At 26.4% G+C, this 22,500-nt stretch overlaps 1 protein-coding gene across 4 annotated transcripts in view; it reads left to right on the top strand.

Moving 5' to 3' along the window:
* LOC100205708 (TATA-binding protein-associated factor 172) overlaps window positions 1-22,500 on the top strand; it is a 107,761-nt gene that overhangs the window by 4,894 nt on the left and 80,367 nt on the right. For 2 of the 4 annotated variants that reach the window (XM_065803597.1, XM_065803598.1), the window contains exons 3-7: window positions 2,345-2,468; window positions 6,095-6,212; window positions 9,635-9,772; window positions 19,759-19,922; window positions 20,489-20,658. In XM_065803597.1, coding sequence (XP_065659669.1) covers window positions 2,345-2,468; window positions 6,095-6,212; window positions 9,635-9,772; window positions 19,759-19,922; window positions 20,489-20,658 — 714 coding nt within the window. The remainder of the gene's footprint in view (window positions 1-2,344; window positions 2,469-6,094; window positions 6,213-9,634; window positions 9,773-19,758; window positions 19,923-20,488; window positions 20,659-22,500) is intronic. The other 2 variants (XM_065803599.1, XM_065803600.1) reach the window with 1 other exon arrangement.

Consider the following 22,500-nt stretch of genomic DNA (forward strand, 5'->3'; position numbering starts at 1 on the left):
TTTATTAAGCAGATCCAGCTATGAGACTTATTTTAAAGAGTAAAGTTACTTTTTTAGTGTTAAATAATTTACGTAACATTTAATGTAAAAAGCGAATCATAAGAAGAACTTTTAGATAACGCATTAAACATTTCATTGAATTCTATGTTAGTAATTTTAGATTTGTTTCTCTTGTGATTCTTCTATTTTTTGAACAGTGTGAAATAGAATGAAGCTTGTAATGAAATGAAAGAGCTTGTAAATGATGAAATGGAAGAGTATCTTGTAATAGGACATTTTCCTCCTTTTTTCAGAAATGTGCATATTATTTGGTCTATATTTTTTATTAGATTTCAGGATATCCCAATAAATATATGTACCACTATCTTCACTTTCTAACATTATCCCCATGTACTGAGAAAAACCATAGTTTAATAAAAAATCAAATTTTTCTTCAGGAGCCTTTTTTCATATTCTTTATCAATGTTATGTTTTATCATATACTGATTGTTGGTCTTGAATAATTCACTTATTACTTTGAGCAGCCATAGTGCAGTGGTTAGCACGCTTGCTGATATATGATATATGATATATGACAAATATATGAGATTAACCATAAAGTCTAGAATCTAAAAGCTTTAGTTTTTGTTTACTCTTAAGGCTATTATATATTATATATATATCAGTGACAAACCCAGAGTTTTTTCGGTGACGGAATGAGGGGAAGGAGTTGTTGTAGCCAACCTCCCCCCCTTCCAGTTTAAACCGCTGTTATGACTATGATTTGTAAATACCACTTAGTTTGTGTTCACCACCTTGATTTTTTTATTATAGGATTTTTTTCTTTATCTTCTTTATTTCTTTATTATCTGAAAACAAGGAGTTGATTTGAAATAGTATCTCTTTATGAAAGGCATTTGTTTAAAGACATTATTTAGCCGTGGACGTACTTTTGTAACGCTAATAAAAACTATTTTATTTAATATTTTGATAAACTTTTAAAGTTGAAAATACTAGACTATCTGTAAATTTTTATTGAAAATTGTTTAAAGTATTTTAAACATTAAATAACCATATTTTAGTAATTTTAATTTAAGTACTTATTAAATTTTAAAAATACCATTATTTTAGTTTTACAAAATTTTCAAAATTAAAATAATTTACACTTATTAATTGCTTATGTCTTGTAACTAAACTGTTTTTTTTGTAGTTGAGTAGTTAGTCTATATAATATAATATAGATAATAGTTATGTTTAATTATATTATATATTGACAATAACTATTATATAATATAAAAACAGTTAACTCTTAATTACCAATGAGTAAAAGTTAACTTCAAACGCTTTAACTTTCAAATTACATTTGATTTTCATACATTCAATTGTCTTAAATTAAGTTTTAATTCATTTTTTTAAAATCTAATGTTGTCATAGTAATTAAACAACAGTTTTAAACAGTAAATGAGTTAGTTAGAAGAAACAATGAAGAAACAAATTCACTAAAGAAACACTGAAGAAACAAATTCACTAAAATAAACAGAAAAGTCATTTACAGTAGTAAATGACTTTTCTGTTTGCAGTAGCATTTGAAATTTAAATGACTTTTCAAATGCAGTAGCATTTGAAATTTTTTTTCTTTATTTTGATAAAAATGCAAAAGAAAAATAACAAATAATAAATATTTTTTAGGTGCTCATTTCGCTTCAGTGGTATTATAATAGGTCTGGGTTCGTCATTGTGTATATGTATATGTATATATATATATATATATTTATATATATATATATATATATATATATATATATATATATATATGTATGTATGTATGTATATAAATATGTATATATATATATACATATATATATATATATATATATATATATATATATATATATATATATATATATATATATATATACATATTTATATACATGCATACATGCATACACACACACACACACACACACACACACACACACACACACACACACACACACACACACACACACACACAAATATATATATATATATATACATATTACTTATATTGTCATTTAAATTATTATTTATTTTCAATATGAAGATTTAAGTTTAATTAAGTACAAATTTCCAATTAATGTCTTATACAAATATTTTCATTGTTGTATTTACACTCAAAAATTTAGTCAATTTAAATCATTATATGTTGTAAATTAATAATTTACTATGGTACTGATTCCACTTTGTAAAAAAGTTATATCAAGTTCACTTTTTAAATATAAAATATGATTTTTTTATTTTTAGGTTAGCAAATCTGTTAATGATATATCATCTAATCAGTTGTATCTTTACTATAATCTTTTATTAACAATATTTATTTTTCTAGACTTGACCGTCTACTCTTGATATTGGACACAGGAACAACACCTGTTACCAGAAAAGCTGCTGCAAAACAACTTGGTGAAGTTCAGAAGCTACATCCTCATGAGCTAAGTAATCTCTTAGCTCGGGTAGGTTTAATAATTCAGATTTAGGATAAGATTAAAAGCATGTGTGCATATAATTTATATATATATATATATATATATATATATATATATATATATATATATATATATATATATATATATATATATATATATATATATATATATCTTAAGTGTGTGTTAATTAAATTAATAACAAACTAGTTAAAATAAAAACAGCAAAACAAACTTTTTACTTAAATTAAAAATTAACAAAGTAGATTAAAAAACTCAACAATGAAGTGAATGTTTTATTTAAATTCTAAATAAAATAATAAAAATAAAAATGGCTAAATGAACATTTTATTTAAATTTTAAGTAAAATAAAAACAAAAAAATGTCAGTTTTAATTAACTTTTAAATAAAATATTAATGAAAACATTTTTGGAAAAAAACAATGGAAAAGTTAACATTTAGTTCTAATTCTTAATAAGATAAATAAATTAAAAATGGTTAGACTTTTTAATTTTGAAATTGTCCTTAAAATGTTTTCATTAAGTTCTAAATATAGACCTTTTATTTAAACTGTAAACAAATAAATTAAATAAAAGGGGAAAAAGAAAGTTTTATTTAAATTCTAAATAAAATAAAAATGAAAACAAATGTTTTAATCAACTTATTTAATTAATGTAATAATATTTTACGAAAAACCAACGGAAAAGTAAGCATTTTGTTCAAATCCATAATTAAAGATAAATGTTTTAATTGAATTTTAACATAACCTTTTATTGAAAAAGTAAATAATTAAAATAAAAACGGAAACCAAAACATTTCATTAATTCTATATAAAATAATTATAATAAAATCAGCGTATTTAATGTTTTATTTGAATTACAAATAAAATAATAAAATGATGCGTTCGTTTAAAAAGTTTTTTAACATGGAAAATGACGTTTCTGCATTAGTCAATTTGTCAAATCCTGTCTCTAAATTTTATGCCGACAAAAAAAAGTTTTAGGTCAACAATTTTTTGTCTACCTTATTTTTCCTAATTCTGAGGGGTGTATATATATATATTTATATATATCTATATACATATATATCTATATACATATAAATCTATATACATATATATCTATATACATATATATATATATATACATATAAATCTATATATACATATATATGTATATATACACACACAGATATATATATATATATATATATATACATATTTATACATATATATTTATGTATATATATACACACAGATATATATGTATATATATATATATATATATATATATATATATATATATATATATATATATATATATATATATAAATATAGATATAGATTTATATATATATATATATATATATATATATATAAATATATATATATATAAATATATATATATATATATAAAAATATATATATATATAAATATATATATATATATATATATATATATATATATATATATATATATATATATATATATATATATATATATATATATATATATATATATATATATATATATATATATATATATATAGATATAGATATAGATATAGATATTGATATAGATATAAATACAGATATAGATATATAAATATATATATATATATATATATATATATATATATATATATATATATATATATATATATACACAGTGGCGGTAAAAAGTCATGCACCCAACTGAAAAATAACACTTTTTTACTATTTACACATAAAAATTTTATTTAAAAAACACTAATAACTGTCCCAAATGTTAGCAACATGAACTATAAATGTCTTAAAAATAAAAATAATATGTTTAAAATTTTGTATGACCGCCTTTAGCTTTGAGGACATGCATGATATGCCGTGGCATCGACTCGACCAATGAATGTAAGGTTTCTGGGGTGATGCTTTCCCACGCTTCATTCAAACACCTCCACAAATCTTCCAAACCAGTGGGTTTGGATACCTGCAGCTTTCGGAAGATGATCTCACACAGATGTGTAATGGGATTGAGGTCAGGGCTTTGAGCAGGCTACTCCAAGACTTGTACTAGTTTGGAGGTTAAGAAATCACATACCCGCTTAGCTTTGTGACAGGGTGCATTGTCCTGCTGAAAGACAAACTCACCTTGTCTTCTAAATAAAGCACCAGCTGAAGCGAGCATGTGATCTCTTAGGACTCCAATGTACTGGTCCTGGTTCATTGCACCTACACAGCGGTACAATTGACCTATCCCGGACCATGACATGCAACCCCAAACCATGATAGACCCTCCTCCGTGCTTCACAGTAGCATTAATGCAACTGCTGTGGTATCTTTCACCCACTCTTCTCCTCACTAAAATTCTCTTCTTACCATTAAACACTTGATAACTGCTCTCATCACTCTAAAGAACCTGTTTCCATTGATCGATGGTCCAGCCACGATGTATCAGTGCAAATGCTCTCCGCCTCCGGCGGTGATCACAAGTTAACATTGGCTTCTTCGCAGCCACACAAGTGTTTAAACCAGCTTTCTGCAGCCTGGCTCTAACAGTCCTAACAGCCAGCCTGATTCTATATAGTCTATACAGCCTGGCAGCTATAACAGGGGCAGTTAACCGCCTATCCACTAAGCTCATTCGGATAGAGGCGATCATCTCTAGTTGACATCTTCTTTGGACGACCACTGCGGGATCTATCAGCCACCAATCCTGTCTCCCTGTATTTTCTCATCAGCCTAGTTACTGTTGACTTGCTTATTCCCATTTTCTGAGCTACTGCATCAAAAGTCGGCCCATTCCTGACCTGCACAACCACCTCCAGCCGCTCCTCTGCAGTCAGCTTCTTCGCTCCAGTCATGATAATAATTTTATAAAAATAAATCTAAAATAAAAAAATGGTTATATAATACCAAGTAATATGAAATACATCATTAACAATATTTAGAATGAAAAATAAAACCAAATAAATGCTAAGCAAGTAAAATTTGTGACCCCCAATGCCAAGTCTTAATTGCACAATTAGGCCCATCATATTAACTTCCATTTTCCAAAATAAAACAATAAATAATGCAACTAATGTAAAAATTACAATTAATATCCACTAAAAACCGAAAAACAAATACAAAATAACATGGACTGGTAAGTTACAAGCCCAAAATACAAATAAATAAAGTATTATCAAATATATCAATTGTAAACAAAATTTAAAGGGACATCAGCTGATCGCATAAATTAACATTCAAATTACCACAAAGTTACTAAAAATTAAGTCACAAAAAAATTTTAAGTTCGTACGCAAAGTAAACAACCTTGACATTAAAGAACTTGAAATCTGGTTGTTTTTATTTTTAAAACCTATTCTAAAATCAAAATTTGTTGTAAAAGTTGCTGGGTGCATGACTTTCTGCTGCCACTGTATATATATATATATATATATATATATATATATATATATATATATATATATATTATATATATATATATATATATATATATATATATATATATATATATATATTTAAATTGCAAAAATATATTATTTTTATAATTCTACATTTTTAGCATTTTTAAATTAATATTATTTATATGACAACAGTGAAAAGGTTTAAAAAAAACACACCATGGATTTTATTTTCTTAAAAATTTGAAATAGTTAAAACTGTTTTAAAATTTAAGGTCTATACATATCTTAAAAGTAAGAGTTGGGATACTCGAGTTGCTGCAGCGCAAGCTATTGAAGCAATTGCAAGCAGTGTACCAAAATGGAATCCAGAAGGAGTAAAAGTAAAAGAAGGTTAGATTTATATTTAAGTTTACAATAAATGTTATTATTTAACATTGAATAATAACTCTTGCAACAGAGTGCTGCTACATCGACTGACAAATAGCCTGACTCTCAATAGAGTGCTGCTACATCAACTAACAAATAGCCTGACTTGCAATGGAGTGCAAGTCAGGCTAAAGGTTTGGTTTCGGCAGGCTGTCTATCAAATAATTAAAAAATTATATATTTTTCTGGTCTTTAAAATTAAAAAAAACTTAAAACTGACATTTTATGGTAAAAACTTAAAAACGCAAGAGTATATATATATATATATATATATATATATATATATATATATATATATATATATATATATATATGTATATATATATATATAAATATATATATATATATATTTATATATATATATAAATATATATATATATATATATATATAAATATATATATATAAATATATATATATATATTTATATATATATATTTATATATATATATATATAAATATATATATATATATATATAAATATATATATATATATATATAAATATATATATATATATATATATATATATATATATATATATATATATATATATATATATATATATATATATATATATATATATATATATATATATATATATATATATATATATATATATATATATATATATATATATATGAAGAGTTTATTTCAAGGCTGTTTTGTTTTTATGTCCTAATAATTACAAAAAGTTATATAAAAAAACAACTTTAAAAATTTAATACTTATAAATATACTAAAAAATATCAAGTCTGCCCATGCACAAATTATATTTTTTAATTAAATATTATTATATTATATAATGGCACATGAAAACAAAATTTCTTAAACTGCGTTTTAAAAACAAACTTTATATATATATATATATATATATATATATATATATATATATATATATATATATATATATATATATATATATATATATATATATATATATATATATATATATATATATATATATATATATATATATATATATATATATATATATATATATATATGTATTGCACACACATACATATATATAAATAGATGTATAATTATTTTAAGATTTTAATAATAATTCATGTTGCAAATACTATTTATCAAAAATATTTTAAGTATTTTAAATGCTTAATGTAAATTTAATGTTTAAATGTAACTATTTTTGTAATTATAATTTCAGTATTTATTAAATGTTTAAAATACTTTAATTTTTTAATCAATATTTACATATAGCATAATATTTGCAAAATTAAAATAATACTAATTATACTTATTAAATGCTTACATCTTCGAATAGTTATTGTCTATATATATTTCTTTTTTAAAAAAAAATTGTTCACGTGCAAAGCATAAAGGTTTTATAAATGTAATTACTATTATTCTAATTTTTGTTTTGTTTACTTTCACTAAATTGCATAATGAGCACTGCTTATTATAATAAAATGTAAAATAACTTGTTTAATGATCTTTATCATTTTTTTTGTTTAGTCAAAAAAATAATTCAACATTTATATGTTTTGTAGTTGTAACATAAATTATATATTCTTGTAATATAAAAATTTATATGAAATAATCTATTGAGACTTTAAAAGTAGCTCTATTTGATATTTGAAAAAATTGCTGTTTGTTGGAGCTGTAATAACAAAAAAAGAGGAGAAATCAATTGTTGATTGGCTCTAAATTGCTCAAAAAGTTGGTCATCTAAGAAGACAGGAGGAGTTGATGAAAACAGTGGCTTGAATACAGATGCTAAGAAGTGACATATTGTCACCTAAATTTAAAATTAACCATCTTAGTAAACTCTGGATTAAAAAATTTTAAGGGCAAATCAGCTAAGTAGCGTTAAGAGAACTGTAAAAAATTGTAGCATAAAATTATAAGAATAATTAGAGTTTCAACAGGTTAAATTGAGGATTTTTTTAAAGAAAATATATGACTGTAGAGAAAAAATATTTAGAACAACAGACCAAAGGCTTTCATGAATCTTGAAGAAACTAGTTTTGAACTTAATCCAACACTTAAAAAAGTTTTTGCTAAACATGGCAGTTCTAATGTTTAATCTGCCGATTCTTCAAGAAAAAAAAAAAGTATCACTGTTACCTGTTTTTCTGCCAGTGGATTGATTTGATCTTAAATCATATTTAAAAATTCATTCAGTTGAATGCAAGTTTAGCTCTTGTTGCGAAATTGGTGCAAATTTTGTTTGATTCAAACACTTGATGGCAAACAAGAGTCTTTCCAGAAGAACTGAGAAAAAAGCAAGTTGAGCAACTGGTGTTTATTTTTTATGAGAACCATAGCAGTCATATAAGCTCCAAATTGTTTCAATGGTACAAAGAAAAGCAAATTAACATAGTCAGTTTTCCACTAAATTTTATGAATATTTTTCAAATGGCAGTCGTTTCTATGTTTGGAACAGTGAAACATGGCGAAAAGAAGTATGTTGTTGGAAACAAATAAAATAAAGCAATTAATGAGATATTTTTTGTAAAAATTTTAAAATCAATGAATGACTGTATCATAAAGCTAGAAAAATAATAAACAGTTTTTGAGACACTAGCATTTATCCATTCATTTATCAAAAAGTACATACATTGTTGTCTTGGAAGAAACATACCCAAAGAATTAAATAAATGAAGCCAAAGATAAAGGCAGAAAAGATAAAAAATGAACAAAGAATTATTCACGCAGAGCAAAAAAAGATGATAAAACTACAAAATAGCATGATTACTCTCCAGAAGGATTAAATTCAAAAATAATAATTTACAGTTTGTAAAGGTATACTTGAAAAACTATATTCAATCTCATTTACAGTTTGTAAAGATATATTTGAAAAACTGTCGTGCTTAGAAGATGTGACATAAGTGCATTAGAAGATGTGACATACTAAGTGTTTTTAAAAATGAGCTGTAATTAAAAAAAACAATTGATTTTTTTACGATCAAGTAAACAAGTAGTTTTTTTAAGTCAAAAGATACATTTTTACCAAAAATTAAATTATAAAGTGAAATATTTTATTGAATTATATCACTAAAGTTGGTAAAAAATAATAGATTAGATTCTTAATTAGTTTTATAATATATATAGTAATTCATTGAGTAATTAAAATGTTCTGAAAGTTTTTCTGGTTGAAAAAGCAAATACAGCCATTTTATAAATCCTTTATCCTATTATTATTATATTATTATTCTAATCTTATTTTTGACTTTAAAATAAATGTATTGATATATAAATATTTTGATTTTATTTTATTTTTAACTTGGGAAAAATCAGATTTTTTTTCAGTAAAATAAATTTTTTTAAACAATTTTTTTTATTTGTTTAAAAACCTAATAAAAATTATATAGACGCACATTTTATTATATTTATTCATAATATATTATATTAAAATATTTTTAGAGGATGATCTTTTCATTCATAAAGCTAGTAGTAAATTGTTGTTTGAGCAGTTTGATATATCAGTTGTTTTGGAAAAAGGAGAAAAATTATTAGGTTCTTCAGGAAATGAGTTTGATGATGAAGAGAGCACAACTACTGGTATAAGATGCAATAATTTTTAAATGTTTTTTTTTTTTTTTTTCATTTATAGATTTATATATTCTAAATTAATCTAACTGCCAGTTTCAAGATTTAATAAGAGTCACCCTGGATTATGTTCTTATGTTAAATATATAGACTTAGATATGATATTGTTGCTTATGTGCTAAAATTACTTGTTATTTATAGTTCTGCTTGTTGCTATTTTTTTATCATTGTTTTTGCTATATATTATTTGGTACTTTTTATCATAGTTATTGCTATATATTATTTGGTACTTTTTATCATAGTTATTGCTATATATTATTTGGTACTTTTTATCATAGTTATTGCTATATATTATTTGGTACTTTTTATCATAGTTATTGCTATATATTATTTAGTACTTTTTATCATAGTTATTGCTATATACTATTTGGTACTTTTTATCATAGTTATTGCTATATACTATTTGGTACTTTTTATCATAGTTATTGCTATATACTATTTGGTACTTTTTATCATAGTTATTGCTATATACTATTTGGTACTTTTTATCATAGTTATTGCTATATACTATTTGGTACTTTTTATCATAGTTATTGCTATATACTATTTGGTACTTTTTATCATAGTTATTGCTATATACTATTTGGTACTTTTTATCATAGTTATTGCTATATACTATTTGGTACTTTTTATCATAGTTATTGCTATATACTATTTGGTACTTTTTATCATAGTTATTGCTATATACTATTTGGTACTTTTTATCATAGTTATTGCTATATACTATTTGGTACTTTTTATTATAATTGTTCTTGTATTTATTACTTTTTGTTGTATTTGTTGTATTACTTGTATTACTTGCTTTGTTGCATTGTTGTATTATTATTTTGTTATATTTGTATGTAGTTGCTAATGTTTTATGTTATGTATTATATCTACTGTATTATTATCTCTCATCTCCTTGAGTTTATTATTATTCATTACTGTTTACAAGCTATATTTGATCTAACAAACTCCATTTTTTTCTAAAATCATTAACTACTAGATATAACCATATTGTTTTAAAATCATAATACCTCACTATGCCATCTAAGACTATTTGATTTAGCTCTCATTCTGACCTTAAGCTTGACCAAACATTATCACACAAGAATACTAATTTACAATATTCTCTTGACACTACATCAAGTCCAAGAAGTTCAACTTCAGATCTAAATAATCCTCAAGATTCAATTAATTATAAATACTATGACACCATAGATTTCAATAAAAAAACTAATCCTAATTCAGATCTTTATATTCATCTCAACATTGCTTCTTTACCATATCACATTGATGATCTCTGCAGCTTTATTAACACTCATTACCTTCGGCAATAGGTGTTACTGAGTCAAATTTATATGTTAATGATTCAAATATAACAAGCATATCTATAAATGGTTTTAACATTGCCCCACTGAGGCTAAAAAAGGGGGTGCTCTTCTATATCTAAACTCTAATTTAAACTACATAGTTCGCAACGACCTAAAGATCTCTTTCAAATATCTTGAATCCATTTTTGTTGAAATTATAAAGCCTCACTTAAAAAATATAATAATTGGCTGCATATATCGACATCTGTCTATGAATCAAGACGATTTCACTAATAATTATTTAACTCCACTATTAGAAAGCTAAAAAAAAAAAAGTATTTTACTTATGGGGGATATTAATATGGATATACTTAAATATAATTAATCAAATCCTATATCTAGCTACCTTGACTCGCTTATTTCTTTTTCATTACATCCTGTCATTATTCTACCAACACGCATAACAGCTAAATCACAAACACTTATTGATAACATCTTTATAAACTTCAATTCACCTGACCAAATCTCTGGCAATATTACTATTTCAATATCTGATCATATGGCTCAATTTATCTGCATTCCTAGAAAAACTAATCACCCTAAAAAAAGTATATCCAACAGGCGATGCTTCAAGAACTTTAACAAAAATATATTTATTGAAGATGTTTCCAACATTAACTGGGCCCTGTATATTAAAAAAGATGATGATGTAAATCAATCTATCAGTTTTCTTTTAAAGACATTTGAAAAAATATTAGATCAGCATGCACCATTCAAAAAACTAAATAAGCAGTAAATTAAACTTAAATCAAAACCATGGATCACCAATGGCATACTTAAATCTATTTCTATTAAAAACAAACTATATAAAAAACACACAAAATGTAAAGATATTAGTACTAAAAATGAACTGTTTTCTAAATTTAGGTTTTATAGAAACAGAATCTACTAAAAATTAGTAAAAAATCTTATTACACAACCTATTTTAGTAAAAACTTAAACAATATTTACAGTCAGATCAGGTTATCCTGCTACTGGTAACATGTAACCCAGTACAATCTGCTTCATGTCCTGCTGCCTTGTAGGATACGCCTTTTTAGGCAAAGGCTAGGAGATGCCAACTCCGATTTAAAACACCCCCTGCTTTAGGGCTCTTGGTTGAGTAAAGGCTAGAGATGGTGTCTTGATAAAAATACTCATCTTGGGCAGATATTAAATGCACCCAGCTACTGTCTTGTAGAAGGCCTTCTAGGCAAAGACTTAAGGGGTAAACAGATTGAATCTTTTGACCAGCCTCGCACCCCTTCTTCATATATTAGGCTGGTGCAGATGTATTTTTTTATAAATTGTTTCCAGTTTAGGATGTTGAATGCTGGATCTTCTTGACTCAATGCATGGGTTTTGCTTGTGTCTCTGTTTTTATGACTAGGCAACTCATTCTATTATCCGGCTGGTAGTCAGGTTTCCCGAACTCTGTGGTAGCTCTCAGAGAGGCTAATTCCATCAACAGCTGAAAAATATCAAAGTATTAACAGTGCCATGTTGCGCATGGATGGTGTCCCTGTTTGTACTTTTGGTGTGCATTGCGGAGGCCACATTTGGAGCCCTTTGTTACGGCTTAGAGTTTATTAGTAGTAATTTGTTGGCAATTGGTTGGGCTGTTAAACGATGTTCTGAGTACTATCTATGCTTTGAGTCAAGTTCTTCAATCTAATTTAAAATGAATAAAGTACCAAAAACTATAAAACACAAAAAACCATCATCATCACCAAGTTCTCTAAACCTATCATTCACTAATATTCGTGGTCTTCGAAGTAACTTTTCTTCTGTTGAGTCTTATCTCTTGCAAAGTTCACCAGACCTACTTGCTCTTTGTGAGACTAATTTGAGTTAAGCTGTCTCATCTTGCGATCTTAGTGTTAATGGTTATCTTCTTTTAATTCGTAAAGACTCCAATAGTCACATGCTTGGCCTGGGCATTTACATTCATAAGAATTCACCCATTTGTCATGAAACTAGGTTTGAATCCACAGGCTATTCTTTCATGTGCTTTCGTTTAGCACCACTTCACTCTATTGCCTTTCTCTTTGTTCTATATCGCTCTCCTTCATCTCAAGACTGCACTCTTTTTGACGTTATTTCTGATCATATTGACCAAGCCCTCTCTCTTTATCCACCAGCTAATATAGTTGTTGTCGGTGACTTTAATGCTCACCACTCTGAATGGCTTGGCTCTAGTGTCAGTGACTCTGCAGGCATTAAAGCCCACAACTTTTGCCTTTCTCAATCCCTAACTCAAATAGTCAACTTTCCAACTCGCTTTCCTGACAACCCGAATCATCTACCTTCTCTACTCGACTTATGTCTTGTTTCTGATCCTAGTCAGTGCTCAGTTTCTCCACATTCACCCTTAGGTTCTTCTGATCACAGTTTGATCTCTCTAAAACTAATATCTCATTCTTCTTCATCACCTGAATCCCCCTATTATCAAACCTCTTACAACTACATTAAAGCTGACTGGAATTCTTTCCATGATTTTCTTTGTGATGGCCCTTGGGTAGAAATCTTTTGTCTTCCTGTCGACAAATGTGCTTCTTACATAACTTCGTGGATTCAGGCTGGCATGGAATCTTTTATTCCCTCTCAACAATTCCAGGTCAAGCCTCACTGTCCTCCATAGTTTTCCTCACACTGTGCTGCTGCGATTGCCAATGGAAACCGTTACTTCCATCAGCAAAAAAATTCAGAAAACAGATGTCTCAGATTACTGCTAGAAACCATTGTAAAAAGGTTTTGTCTAACGCCAAAACCTGCTATTCTCCTGTCATGAAATCTCGTATCTCATCTCAAAAAAATTAGGCTCTCGAGACTTCTGGAGAATCTTTAATAATATCAATAATAAGGGCAAATCTATAATTCCACCTCTCTTGTATGGTTCAGACTTTGTCACCTCACCTAAAGACAAAGCTGAATTGTTTGCTAAAAACTTTTCATCAATATCATCTCTTGATTCCACTAGTTGCGTTCTACCTGATATTGCCAACAAACAATTTGATCTATTGCTTGACATTCATATCACTCCAGCATCTGTATCTAAAGTGATTTCCTGCCTAGACTCTTCTACAACTTGTGGCCCGGACAACATACCTGTTATTGTCTTGCAGAAGTGTTCTCCGGAGCTGTGGTCTATACTCTCAAAACTATTCAACAAGTGCTTATCAGAGTCTTGTTTTCTAGCCTGCTGGAAAGCGGCATCTGTTATCCCTATCTTCAAAAATTCTGGAGAGCGATCTGATTTGTCTAACTACATTCCCATAAGTCTTTTTCCTATCATAGGCAAGGTTTTTGAATCTTTAATTAACAAACAGTAATAACTGACTGAGGTTTTATTGTGCATTAGATGAAGGTGGAGAGGTTAAGGCCGTCGCTCTTGACATTTCAAAAGTTTTTGATAAAGTTTGGCATGCTGGTCTTCTCCATAAGCTTTCTTTTTTATGGTGTATCCGGCAACATCTTTAAGATCATTGAATCCTTCCTTTCCAATCGTAGCATAAAAGTTGTCCTCGATGGACAACACTCTTCTTCTTATTCTGTAATTTTAGGGGTTCCTCAAGGTTCTATCCTTGGCCCTATACTCTTTTTAATTTACATTAACGATCTTCCAGATATTCTCACATATCTGGAAGATCGTCACAAGGTGGCATTGTTTGCTGATGATACTACCATTTATTCTTTTGGTGATAAGAAACTAATACCCTCTGATTGCTTGGAGGGGGCATTTGAGCTTGAAAAGGATCTCACATCTGCTACAGCATGGGGCTCACAGTGGCTGGTGAACTTTAGTTCAGATAAAACTCAATTTTTTTTAGCGAATCGTTATCGCAATAATTTAGATCTTCCTATATTTATGAACGGTGATGTACTCGATGAGTCACCTACTCTTCATCTTCTAGGATTAACTCTTACTTCCAATCTTTCTTGGAAACCATATTTCAAATCAGTTGCAAAGTTAGCATCTGCTAAGGTTGCATCTCTTTATCAAGCTCGTCACTTTCTTACTTCGGATTCTATTCTTTATCTCTATAAATCTCAAATCTGGCCTTGTATGGAATAATGTTGCCATATCTGGGGCGGATCTTCTAATGATGCCCTTTCTCTTTTAGACAAGGTACAAAAACGCATTGTAAACATAGTTGGACCTGCTCTTGCAGCCAACCTCCAACCATTATCACATCGTCGTAATGTTGCTTCTCTTTCTCTTTTCTACAAATACTATAATGGGCACTGCTCTAAAGAGGTAGCGTCTCTTGTACCATCTACTAAAATTCATTCTCGTGTTACTCGTCATTCAATTAAGTGTCATCCTTTTTCTGTGACTGTTCCTAAGTGCTCCAAAAACGCTTATTTGTCTAGTTTTTATCCTCGAACATCAGTTCATTGGAATTCGCACCCTTCATTTTGTTTTCCTGATTCATATAATTTGCATTCTTTTAAGTCGTCCGTCAATTGTTATTTTGCTCTACAATCTTCATTTTTTCTCTCTCAGTAACTTCCAACTTTAATTAGTGGCTGCTTGCAGCCTTGTTGGAAGCGAAGATGTTTAAAAAAAAAAAAAAAATTAAAAATACTTGGAAAAAGATAAAAGAAATCATTAATATAAAACCTTCCTACTATTGTTCAACTCTCAAACTTAAATTTAAAGAAAATATTATCACAGATCAAACTACTGTATCGAATATATTAAACAACTTTTTGGTTACTATCTAAAACAAACTTCAAAACAAAAACATACCTTCAACATCTAAATTTACTGACTATATTAACTCTCTGAATTCTAATACGTTCTTTATTGATCCTGTCACAGAGAATGAAATCTCTAATCTTATTATAACCACTCTTAAAACTGGAAAATGCTTTGATCCTAATTGCCTTCCTACATTCCTTCTTAAACTTATTCCAGACATAATTTCTAAACCTCTCAGTATTATTATAAATAACTCATTTCAAAACAGTTTATTCCCAGATGCTTTCAAAGTTGCTAAAGTGATTCCAATATTTAAGAAAGATTCTATAATGGATATGTCTAATTACTGACCTATCTCTCTTCTTTCAAACCTAAGCAAACTCTTTGAAAAAGCTATGCATAAGAGGCTCTATGCATTTTTGAATAAATTTAAATGCCTTTACAAACACCAATTTATATTCTGATATTTTCATAATTACTGTCGTGTAAGGCTTTTATATAACCAATGTTATTAATATATTTGATTATCTATTTGAGTTTATAAATTACAGTATAATGTAAATCACATTAATAAAATATTATAATAATATAAATCACAATAATAAAAGGTGTATGTGTGTGACTAATACTAAATTACTATTATTCTTTGTATGATTACTGTAATTATTTTTATTGTTGTCATTTTATTTTTATTATTATCATTATACTCTTATTGTATTGTTATTATTGTTACTACTACCACTCTTATTATTATCATTATTAGTATTTTACTCCTTTAACTTTTAATGCTCGTTTTGTTACAGCTATGAACGAATAATATTACTATTAGCATTAACAATATATTTAGTAGCTTTTATTTACAAGGTTTTTACTTAAGATTAGTACATGTACTATTTGTAAACTTCCGTGAATGTAACAACTATTTCAGAATATATGAATTGATTGATTGACTCTGTGAAGTTAACAAAAAGGTAAATAAGGTAAAATTATAAAAGTTAATTCGATTTAAATTTATAGCTTGTTGAACATCGAGTAGTCAGAATCAAAAGTATGTCAGAAAAAAAAAAAATTACTTTTCTTTGACTCTTACAACAAATCATTTTTTTATATTATATGATATTATTAAGAAACACATCATTGTAATATAACACAATAATCTATTATATATGTATTTTTGTACTTGACTTTTACATGTCTTCATAATATATAATATATTTATTTTTAATTGACTCGGTGTACAGTAATTGTAAAACTACAGTTATATGTGTAACTTTTCTTTTCTTAAACATATATTACAACTTATTATAACTTTTATGTTTTGCAATTAAAAAAAATTTTTAATTTTTTAGGTACCACTATCAGAATATTTGAAAGATCAAAAATTGAAAATTGGAACTATTGAAAGATTTCAAATTGGTATGTTTGATAAAAAAGCAGTTGCCAAAGAAAAAAGAAAGTAAGACTGTGAAATTAATGAGCAGATAAGATCTGCTAACTCACTTGCTCCAGAAATTCAATGTGATCATTATATGGATAGTGATTTAGATAATAAAAATGACTCAGAAGTAGATCCTGACTTTTCCATAACTGCACCAGCTGAAATAAATCAAACTAATTTAACAAACTTGGCAAAGCCTCCATTAGGTTTGAAATAAGCGATGTTGCAACAGCTGCATTGGCAACAGCTGTATTAATTGACTATGGAATTGTTAAAGAAAGTAATAAAGCACAAATAATAACTAAAAAAAAAATTTTTTTGGGAAAAAAAAAAGAATCAGTAGCATTATAAGCTCTAAATGTTTAGCTGATGTTAAAGAACTAAAAGTTATTGGAGTTGATGGAAAATAAGACAAGTCTACATTAACACATTCTATCAAGTATAACATTAATGGAGATCCAGTCATTGTTGCTGCAATCAAAGAAGAATACCATCTAACATTTACAGCAGAGAGTGGTCCTACATCACAAAGTTATTTGACTCATGTAGTTATACCTAATGGAAGTGGTGCAACCATGGCAAATGCTACTGCTAATGTTTTATTAGAATATAACGATAACTAATAGCGATTATTTTAGATAATACAAGTTCAAATACAGGTTGAGATAGTGGTTTGGTTGTCAACCTTTTAGGATGTTTATTGCATCAGAATGAACTGCCACTGCGACACATCATATCAGAATTAGATGGAAAAACAATTATTCCTAACTCTTTCAAAGGGCCAAATTGGGAAAGCTGCATCTAATCTAACTCTTTATGAACAGCCATTGTTTTAATTTGTATCAATAAAGTCAGAGATAGAGTTGTTTGTTAACAGAGAGATTATAAGATTTTAGTACAGACCATCACAAACTCAATGAGTATTGCTTTGGTATTTCAAAAGGTTTTATTTTTGAAAAGTTTCTTTCAAAAAAACCTGGACCATGCTAGGTGGCTAACTTGAGCTCTCAGAATTATGATGTTATATGTTAGGACTAAGGAGCCATCTCTTGACCTATTAGCAGTAACTAAGTATATTGTGCAAGTTTATTGTGTAATGTGGTTTGCTATCAAGCACTCTGGACAATACAAAGATGCTTGTCTACTCCTATATAAAAATATTCAGTTGGTCAAGCTTCAAGAGAGTAGGATTCAAAGTATCGTTTTTACTAATCTCCAGGGAAGTTCCTACTGTTGTTTGCAGGAAAATTTTCTTTCTTGCATGCTGCAGAATGAAAATATGCATATAAGAAATCCAGCTCTCAACCAAATTCTTATAATAAGAAAATTAAAAGAAGACATTACTTTCAAAACTCAGCTTAAGCCAAAATCGGTGATGAAAATAAATTTTGATGCTGGTTCTTGGGATTTTCTTGTTTCTGTTGATGAGATTCAGATTGAGCCACCAGCGATACTTAGCGCATTTGAATCTGAACAATAACTTTGTCTAATTGATTTTCCTAACAATTCTCAATCCGTTGAGAGAGCCATAAAACTAACTTCCAAAGCTACTAAGCAGGTTTATGGTCAAGAAAAGAGACCCAAATTCATTTCTGCAAAGAACCAAAGTTGAAAAGAGAATAAGAGAAATGTAATGTGATTATTTTATAAAATGATCATCTAATTTTGTAATTTTCTGTGCGATTTAATTAAAAACAGCTTGCTATGAAAATGCAAAAAAAAACTATTCTGATTAAGTTCCCAATTGTTTAGTGTTGATAAATTAATATTCCTTAAAAATAAAAAACATAGCTACAAAAGATAAAAATGAGACTGTAAAAATTGTCAAAATGGCTAAAAATTTAATTAAAGGTAAATATTTGAACCAATTTTCCAAACTAAATATAAATTAAAAAAATTTATATTTTTCTTGTCATTTATATTGCTATGAACAAATTCCAGGGTGACTCTGTAGTTTTCCAAAAAAACATCTTCTAGGCAGTGGCTTACTCTAAATGTTACTAAGCTTTTAAGCTATCTTTGAAAGGTGGAATGTTCTAATAGAGTTTAAAAATTGTGGTTTAAAACTATTGAAAAATATTTTTCAATAATTTATAACAAATTTTCACAATTTATAACAAAGATCTAAATTTAGAATGCAGTGCATTCTATTAAATTTGAGAATTGTGATTTTAAACAGTTTTGCTTTAGTATTTAAAAGTTAAGCTAACATTTATTAAAATTGATAATTACTAAAAATTTATTAAAATTATAATTTTAATAAAATTATTAAAAGTTTATTAAAATTAATAATTATTAAAAGTTTATTAAAATTAATAATTTCAATAAATTTATTAAAATTATTAGTTTTTATCAAGCAATTTTAATACCTTGAAAAAACAAACTTAATAAATAATATAATTCCTCTATAATTGTATTTAAATTTTTATAATTCCTCTATAATTGTATTTAAATTTTAATTTAGGAATGTCTCGGTCAGATGCAATTGCATTTCAGAGACATGCACTTAAAAAAAAACTTGGTTTGGATCTTGTCGGTGGTTTAGACATTGGTGTTGAAAACTTGTTAGATGATGATGAGCTTGTCTCCAATGTGAAATCTGAACCAATTTCAGTTAAATCTACTGAGGTAAAAAATTTCAGTTAAATCTACTGAGGTAAAAAGTTTCCGTTAAATCTACTAAGGTAAAAAGTTTCAGTTAAATCTACTGAAGTAAAAAGTTTCCGTTAAATCTACTGAGGTAAAAAATTTCAGTTAAATCTACTGAGGTAAAAAGTTTCCGTTAAATCTACTAAGGTAAAAAGTTTCAGTTAAATCTACTGAAGTAAAAAGTTTCCGTTAAATCTACTGAGGTAAAAAATTTCAGTTAAATCTACTGAGGTAAAAAATTTCAGTTAAATCTACTGAGGTAAAAAGTTTCAGTTAAATTTACTGAGGTAAAAAATATCCTATATATAGTTGTAAGTAAAATATAATGAATTTTAACTTTTTTTTAGTTTTTAAATTTAAATATTCATCTTTACCACTATTGATTGCAAATAAATATTTCAAACTTATAGATTATTTCTTTTACACAAAGTATGTTCTTATAGATTATGCCTTTTACACAAAGTATGTACTTTTTATTTTATTTCTACATAAAATAAAAAATACTTCTAGTTCTACATAAAATAAAAATTTTTTTTTTATTGCAGAGCGCTGTTGATATAGTTGCTTCTTTATTGCAGAGCGCTGTTGATATAGTTGCTTCTCAAATTGCTGCTATTACATCTGATGGTCAAATGAGTTCTCGTGAAAAAAATAGAGCTAAACGTATGGCAAAAAGTATTGCCAAACAAAGATCTAGAGATTTGGATTTAAAAAAGTATGTTATGATTTATTTATAAATTGAATGTCAGCTTAAATGGTTCTCATATACACTAAAATCATTTTTTGGTGACATTATCTTTATTATTCTAAATAAGTTGAGTAATGGTGATGGATATAAGTTGATTTTTTGGTTTTTGCCTTTTTGGTCATAAAAACTCAGTACCTTTGTTTTTGGTGACTTGTTTTTGTTCTTTCAATATTATCTGATTTTCAATGTTTTATCAAATAGTGTCAATAATTATTCATCTAATATTTTATTTTATACTGAAAATAATGAAAGAAAAATGCTGTATTTTTCTTACAAAACATGATGACGTATAAGTAACAGAAAGTTGTCTAATTTGTCTACTTTTTTTTAAGAACTATTTTCTTTTGTACTTTCTATAATCCATATACTTTTTAAACTAAGAACAAATGTATATTTAATGGAAATTAGTTATGTAAAGATTTTTGTTTTATGAATGAAAAAACACTACATTGTAAATTTTATAAGTTTTAAAAACTCTTTTAAAACAAAAGCATATTTATGGTGGTATAATATATTTTTCAAATGCTTAAATGTTCCAGTTTATTATTATTTACATGTTCAGCAGTAAAGTTGAATATAATTACAATTATTCAGCAGTAAAATTAAAATTTAAATAAAATTAATAAATAAAAAAAAAGTAAAATTACAATTATTATAATTATACTAAACTAATAACTTTTTTTAAAATATGACAGTTTTAAAATGTAGTAAGCATAAAGCAGATTTTTATTTAAATCACTCGGACAATTCCAAAAAAACATGCATACAGCTCAATTGCTTTAACACGGATTCTATTATTCATGTTATGAATTCTGATTTATTCTTTTTGGAAAGTTTTGGAGTATTTAAAACAATTTTCTTGGATTTTTTTAATATTTCTTAAAAGTACTAAAAAAAGTCCTTGCTTTGTTCTATTTTTTATAATTATAAATTTTCTTTTATAATTTAATACACTTATTTTAATATACTTTATTATAAACTTTGTTATGAACATTATATTCCTAATTATATTTTAAACATATTTTATGAAAACTTTGTTTATTTGAGTATTCATTTGTATTACATTACATATTTATTACATTATATATATATATTTATTACCTTATAAATGTAGTATATGTTAATATTTTATGTATATATATATATATATATATATATATATATATATATATATATATATATATATATATATATATATATATATGTATATATATATATATATATATATATATATATATATATATATATATATATATATATACAGCGGTGGCCAAAAATTAAAGACCACTCATTTTTTATATGGTTTCTTAATCTTTAAATTAAAATTAAGAAGATTCTAATTGACATATTAAATTTTTTTTTTAATATCTTGTTAATTAAAACATACGGATTAAAGTGGTATAATTTTTTTAATCTAATTCTAATTAAAGAGCGTTTAACTTATTACAAAACTGATGAGTGCTTATAAATCTTCTTTAAATAAATTGGACAAAATTTAACGACCACTTTCAAATCTTTAATTTGCACTTATTAAAATAATAATCCATTATTTTTTTTAACTGTCTTAATTGCTTATTACATTGGCTATAAAATAAAATGTCAAAACCTGAGTTTCGATATCAAATAAACATTTATTTTTTGAATTGCAATAAGGGTATAAAAATATTGCAAAAATGTGTGCAAAGATCGAAGAAAAAGACAGATACGCGGCTCTTGTATTGAAAGAAGAAGGCTATAGCATCAGACAAATAGCAGAAAAGCTCGGAAGGTCTCACTCTTGCATTATTAACATAATTCAACGATACAAAG

The sequence above is a fragment of the Hydra vulgaris genome, chromosome 08, assembly GCF_038396675.1.
Source record: "Hydra vulgaris chromosome 08, alternate assembly HydraT2T_AEP".
NCBI classification, from domain to species: domain Eukaryota; kingdom Metazoa; phylum Cnidaria; class Hydrozoa; order Anthoathecata; family Hydridae; genus Hydra; species Hydra vulgaris.